Source organism: Phytophthora cinnamomi, assembly GCF_018691715.1.
Source record: "Phytophthora cinnamomi strain GKB4 chromosome Unknown Contig52, whole genome shotgun sequence".
Lineage (NCBI taxonomy): Eukaryota > Oomycota > Peronosporomycetes > Peronosporales > Peronosporaceae > Phytophthora > Phytophthora cinnamomi.
Genome location: NW_027150985.1, coordinates 188,998 through 204,571, shown reverse-complemented (window position 1 = coordinate 204,571; position 15,574 = coordinate 188,998). Strand labels below are relative to the sequence as shown.

The following is a 15,574-nucleotide window of genomic DNA, read 5'->3' as shown; positions in this document are numbered from 1 at the left end:
ACAGATGATTAAAATAACCTTCATCCATCCGATAATTCCTCTCAAACGAGCTTCGCCGCTGTAGGACTGCTATGTGGTCGCTCCAAATGATCCGCTGCTGACAGAAATAATCTTCTCTAATGGCAAGCGCCTGCGTCGCTGCAGCGACACACACGACAATGCCATTCATCTCCTCATCACTGGACGAACTGCTCCATTCCTCGTCGTCCGTATCGACTAGCTGAGGGAACATACGTAGTATCTGCCACAGGGGGTTCGGGGCGTTTTGTGAATGAGACAATTTCTCGGACACAGGTACAGTCTGGTACAGCGGCCTACCGCCCTACACTCCGTCATTCTTAACGACGACGCGCAGAGTGGTACTCTCTACGCACACCGCACACCCAGCCTACCGTTAAGAACGGCCCTTAGGGCGTCTTTGTCACGCTGATCTATCTGGTTTGGTTATGTCTTCACCACATGGTTAAAGTATGAGGGTCTTTGTTTGGTGAACGGTCAATCAGCCAATAGCAGTCACTCGCGCGCGGGCGGCGAAGATGTCGAGCGGCGGCGAGGACTCGGATTCGAGCCAGCCGGCTGATGGCTCTGCAGTCTTCCCGGCCCCCTCTGCGCAGCAAGACTTGAGTGGAGCTCTCGACTGGAGTGGGGCTCTCGGGTCTGGGTGGCTGGCACAGCCATCTCTGCAGGAGCAGGCGCCGTCCATGCAAAACGATAGCACGACGCAGGAGCATCTAGTGGGGGCTCCGCGCATGCAGACAGATTCATTGCAGGAAGGCACGTCCGTGCAGGAGGAGCAGGAGGATCCACCTCCACAGCCAAAGGCGCGCCGGGGTGGGTCAAAACGTGGCCGCCCACCCAAAGGCAAGGACAAGGCGCCTTTTGTGTGGACGGAAGACCGGATTGAGCACCTACTTAAGATTCGCTTCAGGGCACTACAAGACCGCTTTGACAATGCAAAATCAAATCAGCAAGTAAAGGAATGCTGGGATTTGCTAACTGCAGCAGTTGGTACTAAGATCGGTGAGAACATCGACAGCGAGCAATGCAAGAACAAGGTAGAGAGCAAACCGTCTATGTTTTTTGTTTGATATCATGACTCACTACTTGTATTATGTTTTCTTGGTAGCTCAAGCACATGAAGCGTCTCTGGGATGCCTACAATAACGACTTGCAGCAAACGGGAAACGCTGGTCCTCTTGATGATCCACCCTGCCTTGGTCTCATGAGAGATCTCTGGGCCGACAAAGATGCCTTCAACTCCGAGCCGTTTATTTCCTCATGTCCTAGTTCAACATCTGCGGCACGCCGAGCTTCGACAGATGATGGTGCGACGACGGTAAATCGGGTCAGTGAGGTGGGCACGGACACACCAGCACCGATCAGCAGCCCGAACAGCAGCCCGAGCATTGGAGTGTCAAGCAGCATCACGTCAACCATGCGTGTCTCCGTCGGTACGACAACAACATCGCCTGCACCCCCGAAAACAGCACATGCTTCGCGCCAGAGCACCAAAAACACGAAACAGCCGCGAAAAAAAGCAAAAGACGCAAGGTGAACATGTCCTCAAAGGAATGGAACTTTTGTCTAGCAGCATTGCTAAAGTGGCGTCATCGATTTCGCATACTAATGATAAGACTCCAAGAGATGATGCTTCTGCCAGCACGCGTTTTATGGAGAAGCTAATTGAACAGCAACAGCAGCAAACGCAGATATCAACTCAACTACTACAGCAGCAACAGCTGCAATCAGAGGCTATGCAGCAAATGCTAGCACAGCTAGCCAAAATCAGTGACAAATTATCGAGTAATCAGTGACATAATAGCGTTGCGCTTGGAAACTGCTATAGCGCGTAATGTTGTCGCGGAGACGGGTCCAAAATCAACTTCATCATCGGGAGGTTCACGAACAATTTCAATTTGGGTATCGTCAGCTAGCATTTCGAACAGATTGTGAAGCACAGCGGTTGCAGCAATTAGTCGGCATGCTTTCTTTACATCTTTCTCGCTCATAACTGTCATCAATTTACGAAATCTCCTTTTCCACTTTCCGAAAGTACATTCCACCGTCATTCTAGTGCTTGAGTGAAGTAAATTAAAGCGACTTTGTATCCGAGAAAGCTGACCACGCTCCTCGCGCTCGAGAAACGGGGTAATAAGCCAGGGATAAAGCGTGTATCCGGAGTCTCCTAATAAATGAGTTTCAATTGGCCTATTCTCAAGAAATCGACGGCTTGATGGCGCATATTTCCACATTTTTTTGTCAGACCACGAGCTGGGATACATGTCAATCGCCATGAACTTCTGATCAGCATCAACAATCCCTTGTACATCAATCGCCGGGTAGTTCTTCCTACAGTAAAATCCGTTAAAGTCGGCGGGTCTCTGAATAGCGATGAGAGACCCGTCAACAGCGCCAACCACACCAGGAAAACCTCTCTTACACCTGAACTGCTGCTCAATTCGTCTCCACTCTGCCATGGTATCAGGAAATCTTACAACCTCACTCAAAAGATCTGCTAGAAACTCTGATAGGTCGTCAACAGCCTCAAAATGGACAGACTCGTTCATTCCCATTGCGTCTCCAATAGTACGATAGCTTGCTGAGGACGCTAAAAAAATGAGCACTCCGGCCACCTTTTTGGAAAAACTGTGCTCCCTCGCTGTGAGATTTTTAAACTCGGAGTTTCTGGAATTCAAAAAGCTGACGAGCGCCACAAAGGTCTTCTTGCTGCATCGCAAGTTCCGCGGGAACCACTCATTCCCCTCGTCCTTTGCTAGCAACCTCTCAAAGTCCAACCTCGTCGCAGTGAAAATATTTGTCTTCGGTGCTCTGTCAGTCACTAATACCGCAGCAAGACCTGCTACAGCAGCGGCAGTGCACACACTCAGTGCGGCGGCCTTGGTGCTCATGGATGTAGCGATCCGGATTAACTAGACTATTTTCCGACTTAACTACCTCGCCGAGGTAGTTAAGTCGTAACCGTATGGTGAAGCAGCTTGAGCCAATCAGGAGCTCGTCGAATTAAGACTCCATTTAACTTAACCAGACTGAAAACTGAAACAAAGACGCCCTTAGGAGAAAACTTCACTTAGGGGCGGGTCGCAGTCAAAACAAGAGGTCGCAGAAAGGGAACCCGCCAATCAAATGACCCCTCACCTCTTTTTGCATGTACACTCCCAACAAGATGTAGTGGAGGTCTTTTGGTCTCTTTTTCTGTTATAGACACGCATTGACATATCTATCGTAACATTTATCATTCTCTCCCGTCATTAATCCAGACGACACGACTCTGACATGCGCAGCGGCCTCGATATGTGTGCTTGCCGCCGTCGTATCCGACAAACGCATGTGGCCCGAGCCTCCGCAACACCAGTATACCGTGCCGCGAGCTGACTGGGATATGTTTTGGTCCCAACAAGTCTTCTCCGTGGGTTGGTTCTGACGGCATATACGCTGCACTCGTAGGCTTCTGCGCGGCTGGCCATGCTTTTAACTGAGCAAAAGTTACACTGACTCGCATATGAGTTTCTTAAGGGAAATGCGAAAATGTGCTGTGACCCGACCTCCACTTTATTACTACTAGTAGTAGCTATAAAAAAAAACAAAAAGCGAAGAGGTGCGGCCGCCCCTTTAGGAGTCCTAAGTTAGGACAGGGGATATGCGGTTTATCAAAAGGTCGGCCTGGGTAAAACGAAATCGCACATGCACAGGAAACGCTAAAGTTTCTTACAGAAAGGAAGTTGGACGACAACAAATTCTAGAGAATTCTCTTTATTTTTCTTGAATAGCCGAATGGATATTCAGCGTCCACCTTCCTCGTTTCTTCCACGCCCCTGCCCTCCATGCCATTTACATCTTCTTGTTTTTCGCGTTCATCCAAATTCCATCGTATGTACGCCAGAAAGTGTACTTCGGGTTTCTGTGCAGTCTCCCCCAATTGCCATAGTATTTGAGCGCCAGCCTCATGTCCTCCTTCAAATCGAAAGCCTTGTAGAGTTGCTCAGGCGTGATTTTTGCCTTAAGGTAAGCGTGATATGACGCGCCTTGGTTGTAGAGCTTCTTCGCCTTCTCCACTTTATTGGTGTCAACCTTCAGCTTCCAGTTTTTGACGAATTGCGTGTTCTTGGCCCAGGCCTTCACGTTCTTGGAGAGATCCATAATTGCTCTGTCTTCTTCGTTGGGTTCGTTTAAACCGATGGTCTCGTGGCTTCTCAACAATCGCCTAGGTTCGAAGTCTTTAGAGAAAACCTTCGACTCGTCGATTGCTTCGCTACTGACAAACACACCGGCAAGGAAACATAACAAGATGGCGTAGAACCGTGTACCTGGGTGTGTCAACCTCGACATGTTGCAGGACTGTGACAGTATGAGCTACGCTCGTCGTGCTGGAAAAGTATTTGTGTGCTTCTGGCGTTGCGCGCTTCAAAGTAAGTTGCGAAGTGAGTTCATTTAGAAGCTAGCTGCCATACTAGAGGAGCGTGCCCTGTGGCAGCGCCCTACAGCTCACTCGTGCTGGTTATGCAGTGTTTACGCAGTCGAACGTCCAATATTGGACCAGGCAACTGCGATAATCAAAGTCTCTGTAGGTACAGTACATGTACGAGGCACGTACAGTACAGCTGTATCACAATGACATAGACTCGTACTAGTGCTCCGTCTTGCGGCATTTAGTAACAGAATTTCTATCAAATTTCATTTTGGATTTACTTGACTTTTGCATGCGATTAATCTTAGGATGGGGTGGCCGGCTGTTAGCAATGTCTGACTCCAATAGGTCCAGAATAATGGCCTTCTCGAGCGTTGCAGGCACCCTGAGCGAATATGGAGATCACCTAGAGTGCGTAAGGATCTCCATTTCCTGGTGGCTAAGCAATTGCCGGCCGGTAAGATCCCAGGGCGGAGCTGCAGGCCTTCAAGTTCGGGAACTCCTCGACTGTGGATGATAGTAAAATGGGATTTGGTGGCGATTGGATTGACCTCTGACCTTTCTCACACAGAGCACGTACATGTAGCCAGTGGCTACTATTATTAATAATACTTGAGCCACTCTCAAACCAGATGAGCACACATGTTTCTGAGAAAGTCCTTCGACAGTATGATGATGACAGATGGTGATGATAATTTACACGCTCGCGTAATCAGTTGTGCTACAGGTGGAGCCTCGGACGAACCTTTGACGTGCACTGCCCCTGAGCGGCGCAGTGGCGTCGTTCTCGGGGGGAAGACGCGGGCGCCCCCTGCTCTACAGCGAACAAGAATGCAGAGGCCACTGGTCTCCGGCTGAGAACCTGGCAGGGCACAGCTCGGCCGCGGACGAACCAAGGCCGCTCAGTGCTCAGCCGTCGACTTCCAGCGGTCTGATGACTACGGCATCGCGCAGGGAGATGCTTTGACAGCAAGGCGCGAGCATATCTGAGGGGGGGGGGGGGGGGGGGGCGACGCGGAAGACTTTTCGCACAGGGAAGGAGATCAAGGGGACCGGCATACGGCGTAGCAGCATACAAGACCACAGATAACCGCTGTACTGGCTGGAGTTGCCGTGGATCCGGGTCACAACAACTGCTCGAAGAAGGGGTTAGTGTCCTGACGAAGGGCAAGCCAAGATGTACTAACCTGCGGGGGACCGAAGCAGAAGACGTGCCGCCACCAAGACCGACATGTCGTCCATGCAGGGGGAGCCATTCAATTCGTACGGATGCGAACGCACGAGGAAGCCTGTAGTAGCTCAAATAGTGGCTCGCCCACTACTGGGGTGGAGGCGGTCTCTATTTAGTAGAACGCTTTCCATGTTCGGCATATTCTGGTCAAAGACTGGGTCTTTTACTGGGACCGGGTATAAACCCAGCGGGATACCCGGTAGATGGTGAAATACCCCTAACTGCGCGAATAAGTGGTGGTTCTCTGGGGAGACACATCTTTCTCGAGACAGCAAGCATATCGTGATTAAATCGATCTCCCAGCAAATCACGGTTTTTTCAGCGTGTAGCTGTGTGTTCTGCCGATTTACGTAGACTTTTCCATGCCCACATACAAGACAAAGTCAAAATACCAGTGTAAGTGTGTCCAGTGCTGCCTGCGCACTGACGAACCCCAGTTAATGATCTCGACCGGTACGCTGGTGACTGGACAGATGCCGAGATGTGTCCTCGCATGCTAGCGGGTTCATATTCGCAACCATTTCTGTGCATTATTTATATTCGCACCAATTCAATACCATATAAATATCGACCATCGGTGCAACAATCAGTGCAACTGCGTTTTGATTGGTAAAAAATCGCTCTAAACTACACGCGGAGCGCTGGGTGTCCGCCATTTTTCTTGTCGCGGCGAAGAGCTGTCAGGATCGCTGTCACTGGCCGCTGGCGTCCGTACGCTGCGTAGATCCTGTCGATAGCGACGTCGCTCGTGAGTCCTGCTCGAACGAGGTACGCCACACTATCACAGAAAGCTTTCCGTCGCGAATATGCGAACTTATTTGCTCCTCTCTGCTCGTGTGAATTCTTTTGCAGGTTTGGTTCCATTCAAGCCGAACTCATACTCGTGCCACAACTGGAACAAATCTCGCGGCCTCTTGGCCAGCCGCACGACTCTGCGAACTGCACCAACACCAGCAGCAAAGTCAGAAACCTCACTGCCCTCTGCCAGCGTCCAGACAACACGCTGCAATGCGATGCGTCGTATCATAGCCATCATTCTTCGGTGCTCCTGCTGCATTTCTGTTCTCAGCCGAAGGACCTCATTCATGGTGATTAAGAGCTGGCGCTGCACTCCAAATAACTGTGAGTGTAATGCTGTGAACTCCGTTCGAGCGTTGTCTGCGCTCATCCTGGTGGGAATGTTGCTGTGTTCTACATATGTGCTGCTTTCAGAATATGGGCCGTCTTCTGTGAGCTCAATAAGCTGGAGTTGTGCACCCTCCCCCACGACCTGAATGGGAACCCGTTTGACGAGATTTACCGTAGGGTTTCCGCCAGCATCCCGATACCCTGTAATCACGCGTTGTTTCAGAGCCGTAGGGACTAATGCATAGTCAAACGAGCCGTCGGGCACCAGCGACGCCCACAACAAGACTATACTCAGTTCGTGTGCTACGCATTCTCCCATTTTCTGCTTGATGACGCTGCCGATTCGGTTGACGAGCAAGTTATCGGTGACAAATCTCATGCCATCTTCGATAACGTAAAAGCACGGGCCCAGTGGACCTGTTAGCACGCTGGCCGTTGCGGCGACCGGATAAGGCTGCGTGTCATCAATATAAACGTCGACGACACTCTTCTGGGCACGCCACCTCCCGCGACGATTTATAAAATCTGAGGCATAAAGCACGAGATAGCTTTTTTGGCGAATACGAGAGTGGAAAATCTGGTAAACACTGGCTTAGCGTCCTCGCCAGGGTATGGCTCACCAAACGCACGAAAATTCATCCACCGGCTAACATCTTCAGGAGTGATGGTTAGCAGCGTCTCTGTCGTAAACACGGTCTCCGCAGTGTAGGCACGAGCATCGTAAAAGCTCATGAACTCCGTCAAAATCGCTCTGTAGCGCTTCGGTCTCATTTTTCTCCGTCTTGCACTTCACACCGCAAAGCCAGTCTCGCAACAAGGGGAAAAATGACCACGTCTTTTTTGTATGGAGCTGGTAGCATATCCATGCGACAATACAAACGCCTAGAGCAACAGAAATTGCAAACGATACCTCAAAGTTAGCAGGGGTTCCGCCATCTTTTAGGGCGATACCACAGCCTAGAGCCGTTATCCACCAATAGGATCGCTCGCTCAGCGGAAATACTACCTTGGTTGCAAAAGACCAATTACATGTCTGTGCATTACCACACCGAGCAAGCAGTATGCCCCCTCATACTTCGCTCAGAACCCGCGCCTCTACGTGTTGATCTCGCTCCTGATGGAACCAGTGCATGCTCGAGTCGATCCACTTGGATAAGATCGAAGGGTAACGAGCGTAAGCGCGTTACAGTTGGCATGGGAGTGCTCAAGTGCAGGAGTTCGTGAAAAGCGTGATATTCAAATAGTTACATTGCCTCTTTTGAGCGATTGATTTGCACACGAAAAACCATAGATTATCCCGAATTACCTAGTCTTTTGTAGGTTAATAGGTCCCTCGTGCGATTTGGCACGGTCTCGGGAGGATCTATAGTTTATCGCCAAAGATGCGATATTTGCCGAGGTGCCGACCAACTCCCTAGATGACCTAGTGTAGAGAGACACAGATCACCGAGACACTTCTGCTCCTGAGGTTTTTTGAGGAGCTCTAAAACCTCACGAGCACGCTTCAGCACATGAGGCGTGCTGCAGATGTCATTGGACCAAAATAGCTGTTTACCTCACTGACCAATAGTCGACAGAAAGATGGGAGTGCAGAGAATAAATTCGCCTCCTCCCAGCAGCGAATTTGCCACCCCCTAGCAGCACAATGTTAACCCGAGCTGAAGGGCCGCCCAAGCCGCTGTGCTGGCTACACCCTTCACTCTAATTAGTCAGACCCTTACTAATAATGGTGTACGATTCTCGCCAGGCAAAAACAAATGTTCAAAACGCTTTTCTGCTTCATAGATCTACAGTTCGGGGAAAGCAAGACCATCTCCGGATTCCCCTGACTGAGAGCTATCCCAAACCGGTGCTTTTGTTTCGATTTGAGCCTGAACAAAAAAGTTTGTATCGGCCGGAATTGCGGTTAAATACGCTATATTCGAAGCACGACTATATTCGAAGCACGACTAATTAGAGTGAAGGGTGTAGTATACAAGGCTGAATATCTACCAATCATAGTCGCTCGTGAAAGAGCACATGGCTACATGAGCGAGCACATGGTACTGCAAATGGCTACTAGAACGAGCTCGTACCCATTTTCCTGGCGACATCGCGTACCGTAAACCACGGGTTCACCGCAACGCACGGCCTCAATGCAACACGTAAAAACTGTCAGGTTTTCGTCGAAGACGGTGCAGAGATCAGTTATATGGGGGTGACACAACGTCTTTATCTTAATATTTGTATGGAAAAGGCTAAGCATTTTATCAAAGCCGCAAATTATGCGATGACTGGTCACGTATAGATTTTACGCCATAAAAACTCAGATTTTGCCAACAATTTTTTGGACGGGAACTTTTTACGAGCGTTGCAATGAACACGTGGTTTACGGTACGTAACTGAAGGAGCACGAATTTCGGCAGTTTCGTGCTCGCGGGATATCGGAGGAGCACGTTTTCCCTCAAAATCGTCTTCCCCTACCCCGTGCTCGTGTGAGGCTTGGCTACACCTATACTCATGCTATTGTATTTACTGTGGCCGTACTCTACAATTGAAAGCGGATACATTGGCACAGCTTATTCAACGACGGCTACTTCTAGCTTATCCTGCTCCAGCGCCTCGAGTTGCGCTGAGCGCGAGCGTCCTACCTTAGTCACGTTAAAGCTGCCGCTGGTCAGTGACTTCATCTTCTCTACTATCGAAGTAGGTTTCTCTTCGGAAATGAATCGAGCTACCTTGTGCATATAGTGCAGCATACACCCCGCAGTCCGACACATTCGCTTGAAGAGGGTTCGTCTTGTGCGTAAATAATTGTGGCTCAGTATTGTTGTTGTCTGCACTGCGTTATTCACCTCGCGGGATATGAACCACTTCAACGTGTCCAAAACTGACTCTGACTTGTGACAACCGCGTAGCGAGTTGATGTGGTAGCAAACCGTTTGAGCGGGTGTCAACGGATTCTCACTGATAGCAATGCTGTAGTGATCTGCACCGGTAATAGGAAGCAATACACACTTCTGCCCCCCCCCAGTCAAAGCTACCCGTGACTTCATCGGAAACATTTTGGCCAATTTTTTCACGGTGATACGCGTTTGCAATCTCCGTATTGAAGGTGCTACCAAGCCGCCATACTAAAGTGTCCACTCTGACCATGTGCTTGTAAAAACTGTCTACGATTCGATTCGTCAGCCATTCGCCAGGTAATAAACTGTTGAAATCTTCTTGGTACAGCGGAATTCTAACAATTTCATCTTGTTTATTTCCAGCAAGCAGACGCACCACAGTCAAGATTGGCTCGTCGCGACTTTTACATTTAGTGATCCCTCTTGAACCTGTAATTCCAGTCGCCTTTGATTTTTTCTGGCTGGGGTTTCGCTGACTCTGGGCCTCCGTTGTGAATAGCATCGCCTACGGGATCCCCCTCGACATCAAACCCGGTCTTAACGTCGTTATTTATGGCATCCTCCCGGATATTATTTGTGGTACCCGAACCAGTATTTGTGGGGTCAGTTGCGGATTGGGCTGAGTCCTTTTCGCCTGCTTCTCCACTGGAGCCATTTGCTTCTTGACTTGGTTGGCTGACCGGTTACCCTAGTAATTCTGGATAAAGCGTGATATCCATGACTCTTGTGTACCGCTCTTTAAAATCGCAAACTCGGGGATGTTATTCCTGGCGTAACTTAGAAGCTCCGCGTATGTGCACGTGCCGCCATCCGCGTGACACGAATAAAAAATTTCAAGAACGCGGAGTTCATATGACTTCAGTTTCTTCTTCCTTCCGCCCCCCTTCGCGCGGAAAGCACCACCTAGGGCTTCCACCGCAATAGGATCATCAATCAAATGCCACAGGGCCTTCTACCAGCCCAGCAACGTCCCCTTTGCCACACCAAGCTTCTCCCCAGCCACCTTGGAGCTCCACCCAGCGTTTTCCCTCCACTCCTTGAGCTTGGCGACCTTCGTGGCGAGAGGCACTAGCTTAAGGCGCCGTATCGCTTTCTCCATTTTACGCGAGCTGTGCCTTGGGTTCTTGTGAGTGGCGGGGGAGACGGAAGACAGAATGGCCAATGTGGATTTCGATGCCCTTTTTAGTTCACAATCTGTCAACCCAATCTTCAAGCCGGCTATCTTATACCGCAATGTGGTCCCCTTACACTGCAAGATGGTCCACTTATACTGCAAGATGGTCCACTTATACTGCAAGATGGTCGACTAATACTTCAAAGCGGTCGACTAATACTGCAAGGCGGTCGACTTATACTGCAAAGCGGTCGACTAATTGGGCAAGCCGGTATAGATAGGTTAAATTTCCTTAGCAGCATGTGTTACTCAATTTGTAATTCTGTACGACGCTACGTACGATCTTTCCGAATCGATTTAGGGATTCTAAGGTCTCTTTTCGTTTCTTCTCTAGCTCTTCAGCAGCTGTCTCTTCAGATGTCTGACGTTTTGCCGCAAATGTCTTGATTGCATCGTCGAATACCTTACGAAGCGAGAAGAATCGATGTTCTGTGGGTTCTTTTCGCCACATGCTTCCGAACCGTTGTTCAGCTTCACAAACAGATATCGGACGAGCTATCCCACGAGTATATTCTATCCAAATTTCATGCACTGTCAGCAGTGAGCGACTCAAACGCAATTCAGCTCTGGTTGAACGTTCAGCTGGCTGTGAGTCCAGTGTTCCGTGAGCATCGACAGCACCACGTCGCTGGGGGAGTTCAACGTTATCTGCTAATGAGATCACTAGTTTCTCGTTCGCAGAAAATTATCCTTGTTCTTTCAGCTACCGAGCTTCACTAGCCAGACTATCAATTTTCCCATGAAGTGCCTGGAACCTGTCTTTCATTGTTGATGCAACTAACGGAATTGCAGCTACAATGCGTGTGTATTGGGGCTGGCAAGGCAATTCCAAAGATACCATCAACTCAGCATCAAACTTCTCGTACACGTCTGTACTAAAAAGCAGGTCTCCCCAAAAGCAGTGCTCCAGGAACTTCCGACGTAGCAGTACTGAGTCCTGAAGAAACACGACTCTCAATATATGCAGCAACCCTATGAATCCCCCCGCCGCTATCTCCCGGTTTCCAGTTTCTCGAAGCTCGTCTTCGGCTGTTTAAATCAGGGGAAACCATTTTCTGAAGATTTGGGGATGGTGTTACCGTGGCACGATCAATTCAATAACCACCACCTTTTGCAGAGAAACCGGCCAAAACACGCATTGCTTTTCGAGGAAGTTTAGTTAGGTAGCACGCCCCCATTCGTTCTCCATACCATCTACCAGCTCGCCTAATCTGGTTCTCATCCGCACCGTGTAATTCTGCCAACTTAGCGCCAGAACCGCGGTTGGCGTGTGTCCAAACAGATGAATCAATGCGGCAGGCGTTGCATGCAGTTTTCACACTTTCTAATTGCGTGTTGTACGCAATATCACGTGTTGTACTTTTGCCTATCAGTAAACGAATGTCGTACCTGTGGTGTAGGGAACACCAAGTGTCGTGGAGTACTCGAAGTCAAGGTGAACAAGGTACTAAGACGACCAGGAGAGCAGCACCGACGGTACTGCTCGGCTGGATGGTACACTATGCCAGTCTGCCGAGCTCGCCGAGCTCGCAGGCTTCACGGGCGCACTGCGACGTGCGACGTGCGAGGACGCAAGACCACCGGAGACCAAAGACGGGTGGCGCCACACGAGGAGAAGACACACGCACTGCGGCACAAGCGCGGAGAGCGCTAGGAGGCGCTCAGCCGAGTCCAAGGCAGTTTCCAGACGCTGAGCTCCGCTAAACAGAGCCGCCGGCCACCCAGACGATGCGGGGCACGGCCAGAAGCCGCACAAGAGGACCAAGCGCGAGCCCGGCGAGCGCAGCAGCACTCAGCCGAGCGGCGAGACCTCCCCGTGGAGCTCGCCGGGTTATCCGGACAACTTATCCGGCTCCGCCGAGTTCGAGGCGTTGTAGCGAGGGTGAAGGGTCGGTCGAGATCCGAAACCACTCCATTTCACTTGATATTTGCATAGGACCTTAGGAATAGTGGAGACGCCCTTTCAGGTCACCCAAAAAACTTAAGAACAAACAGAGTAGACTTTTCTAGGCCCACAACACGTGCACACTGTAACGGGGTTACACCCGCAAGTGGCTTCAAGCCACTTGTGATTTTTAACCGATAAGATATCTGTTAAAAGTTTTGGATACTTCCTCACTTTGGTGTAAGTAACACCAATGGATATCTTGAAGTGGACCACCACAATGAGTGGTCCACACCTACCCACAGATCCTATTGGTAGAAAGCAGCATCTTTCTACCAATTAGAGACATGCATATTGGCGGGGCTCTGACAGCCAGCCGCTGCCAACCCCTTTCATAGATGATAAACAGTTTTAGCAGGTTTAGGAGGAAGATCAACTTACAAACAATACAGTTCTCATTTTACCTATTCTAAGTCACTTGGAGGCTTATCTGATTTAAATTATATTTGTGTATTCAAATATAATAAACTCAAGTAATTACTAAGTACTTACGCTTCCTCATACACGTAGCGCAACGTGTAAGATAAAGTAGTGAGCCAAGTTAGACCCATTATACCTGGTAGCACTTTGTTGTCCGTCCAAAGACCGACTGCTTGACGTTCGTACGAGGTGTACGAACGCGGAGCCGAGAATCACATGAGCACGGAGGTGCCCATGGAGAGCTCCAACACGCCTGCAACGCATGTTGCACGCGCTGACTGCCCCCACCTGTCTGACCCAGAGTGGGAAGCCCTCCAACGACTGTCTACAGTCATGGGAGAAACGGCGATAGCTACGATGCTGCGTACGCTATCGCCGACGGAGCAACATGGTGTTGCTCTAGGATTCTTCATGAAGGAGCATCGTGATGCTGCTTCCTCAGTGACGGCGTCGTCAGGGACGACACCGCGTGCTCAATCATTAAAATTGAGCGTGAGCAATTATGTAGGAAGAGAGGGTGAACCTCTCCTCCGATGGCTTGTCGAACTCGACACAGCCATTGCGGCTCGACGCATCGTCGACCCGCTGTCGAAGGTCGCATTCGCCATGTCCTGCCTTGGCGGACGCGCAAGGAGTTGGGCGTATGGTCGCCGACTCTCCGATCCTATGTGCTTCAGCACGTACGATACATTCAAAGAGGAGTTCAGAACGTCAAGCGTTTGAGCCCCCGCAAATCGAGTTCCGGTCGAGGGCGGAGTTCCTCGACCTTCAGCAGCGCGCACGATACTTGGTCTCAAATATCATGACTAATCCAATTGACGAGGCGACTAAGGTCGTCACGTTCATGAAAGGACTTAGAGATGGGCCCGTGAAGACCTATCTCTTCCGAGAGTACCCGAGTACTCTCGAAGCTGCGATTACCCTCGCCATGCAAGAAGAGTTCAGCCTGCAGCAGGCTAAACTCCATCCAAATGTACCGAGGCCGCAACCGCGCCTGGTAGTGAGGACGGGAGGTCCAGAACCAATGGATATCTCGAACGCGACAACTGTTGGTTGCCAGCAGCAGGGAGGTAACGTGCGATGCTTCCGTTGCGGAAGGATCGGTCACTTTGCACGGGAGTGTACAGCTCCCATGCCCCCTGGAGGTGGCCGTCGTGGCGATGCTAGGCATCGCCGCGGACCAACAAAAACCGCGAACATCCAGTAGGCGCGGGGCGCCCTACTGGTAATGCAGTCGCGCGTGCCGACATCGGGCACGCGACACTGAGGACTGCAGCCCCCAGTGAGACCAGCTCTCACTGCAAGAAACAAGATGACAGGCCGAACCTAGTCATCTTGAAGGTTTACTCGAAGAGAGCGAGTGACTCTCTTCGAGCTTTGGTAGATTCAGGCGCGTCGAACAACTTTGTTCGACTGCACAGCCTGCCGAGACTTGACTTCGAGGAGGTAAATGTACCTAGAAGTCTTCTGGAGGTACGACTGGCAACAGGTGCCATCGTGAAGACCGAGAAACGCGTCGTAAACGTGCGCTTCTCGTGCAAACAACGAGTTTTTGTCGAACACTTTATCGTCCTGGACCTGGACGATAAGTTCGACGTGATAATGGGCATGCGGTGGCTTGCACGGCATGATCCGGTGATAGACTGGAAGAAGTGCATGCTCGTGCGCTTCGGCCACGGCAGCGGAACAGAGAGCGATGGCCCTGTTACCGCAGCGCACGCACTAGCAGGTGCGCGCGGCTCACCGGTCGAGACAGCGCTTAATGCTGCTGTCCCGGAGTGCCCAGGAAGTGCGCGAGGGCGCGCACAAGTGAGATCAACGTCGGCAATGCTGCCGACGTCAGAAGAAAAAGATGTACCGGTTCCGGGATCCAGTACCCACGTTCAAGCGTGTACGGGACAGTCCCTGACTCGAAGAGGTCAGGTCGAGGACGATGCGTCGGCTTCCGAGCCGACGCACCCTCGGTCATGAGAGGCTCCGCCAATGAATGGCGTCGAGGTGACGAAGCCGTATCAACTCCGGGAGTTGACGCTGCAATCAGTGCGGACGGTTGCAAACGTACCGCACTGACTCAATTTGCATGCTGTCATGCAACTGGGCTTGATACTGCGCGCCCGCGGACAGGGTCCGCCGGCGAACAACTGTCCACGCCCGGGCGTGAACCAGAAGAACAACTGTGCGGAGCCGGGCTCCGCACAACAAGAAGCTGGCGCATGCGGAGAACGCCACGCAAGTCTCGACCCGGGACCGAGACGCCACGAGAATAGTCTGCTGGGCAGACTGAGGCGGTGACGCCGGGCGTCGAGACGCTAAACGTCTTGACGCGCACCGATACTGGATTCCAGTATCGCGAAATGGGACTCGC

General features: G+C 50.9%; 2 protein-coding genes across 2 annotated transcripts; one reads left to right on the top strand and one right to left on the bottom strand.

Moving 5' to 3' along the window:
- Positions 1-536: 536 nt before the first annotated feature.
- IUM83_19845 (uncharacterized protein) lies at positions 537-1,555 on the top strand (the record flags this gene model as incomplete). The annotated part of the gene is made up of 2 exons (XM_067944913.1): positions 537-1,055; positions 1,127-1,555. The coding sequence occupies 2 exons, from the start codon at positions 537-539 to the stop codon at positions 1,553-1,555; spliced, it is 948 nt and encodes a 315-aa protein (XP_067789551.1).
- Positions 1,556-3,849: 2,294 nt separating this feature from the next.
- Positions 3,850-4,158, bottom strand: IUM83_19844 (putative RxLR effector; the record flags this gene model as incomplete). The annotated part of the gene is made up of 1 exon (XM_067944912.1): positions 3,850-4,158. The coding sequence occupies one exon, from the start codon at positions 4,156-4,158 to the stop codon at positions 3,850-3,852; it is 309 nt and encodes a 102-aa protein (XP_067789536.1).
- Between the last annotated feature and the right edge of the window lie 11,416 nt (positions 4,159-15,574).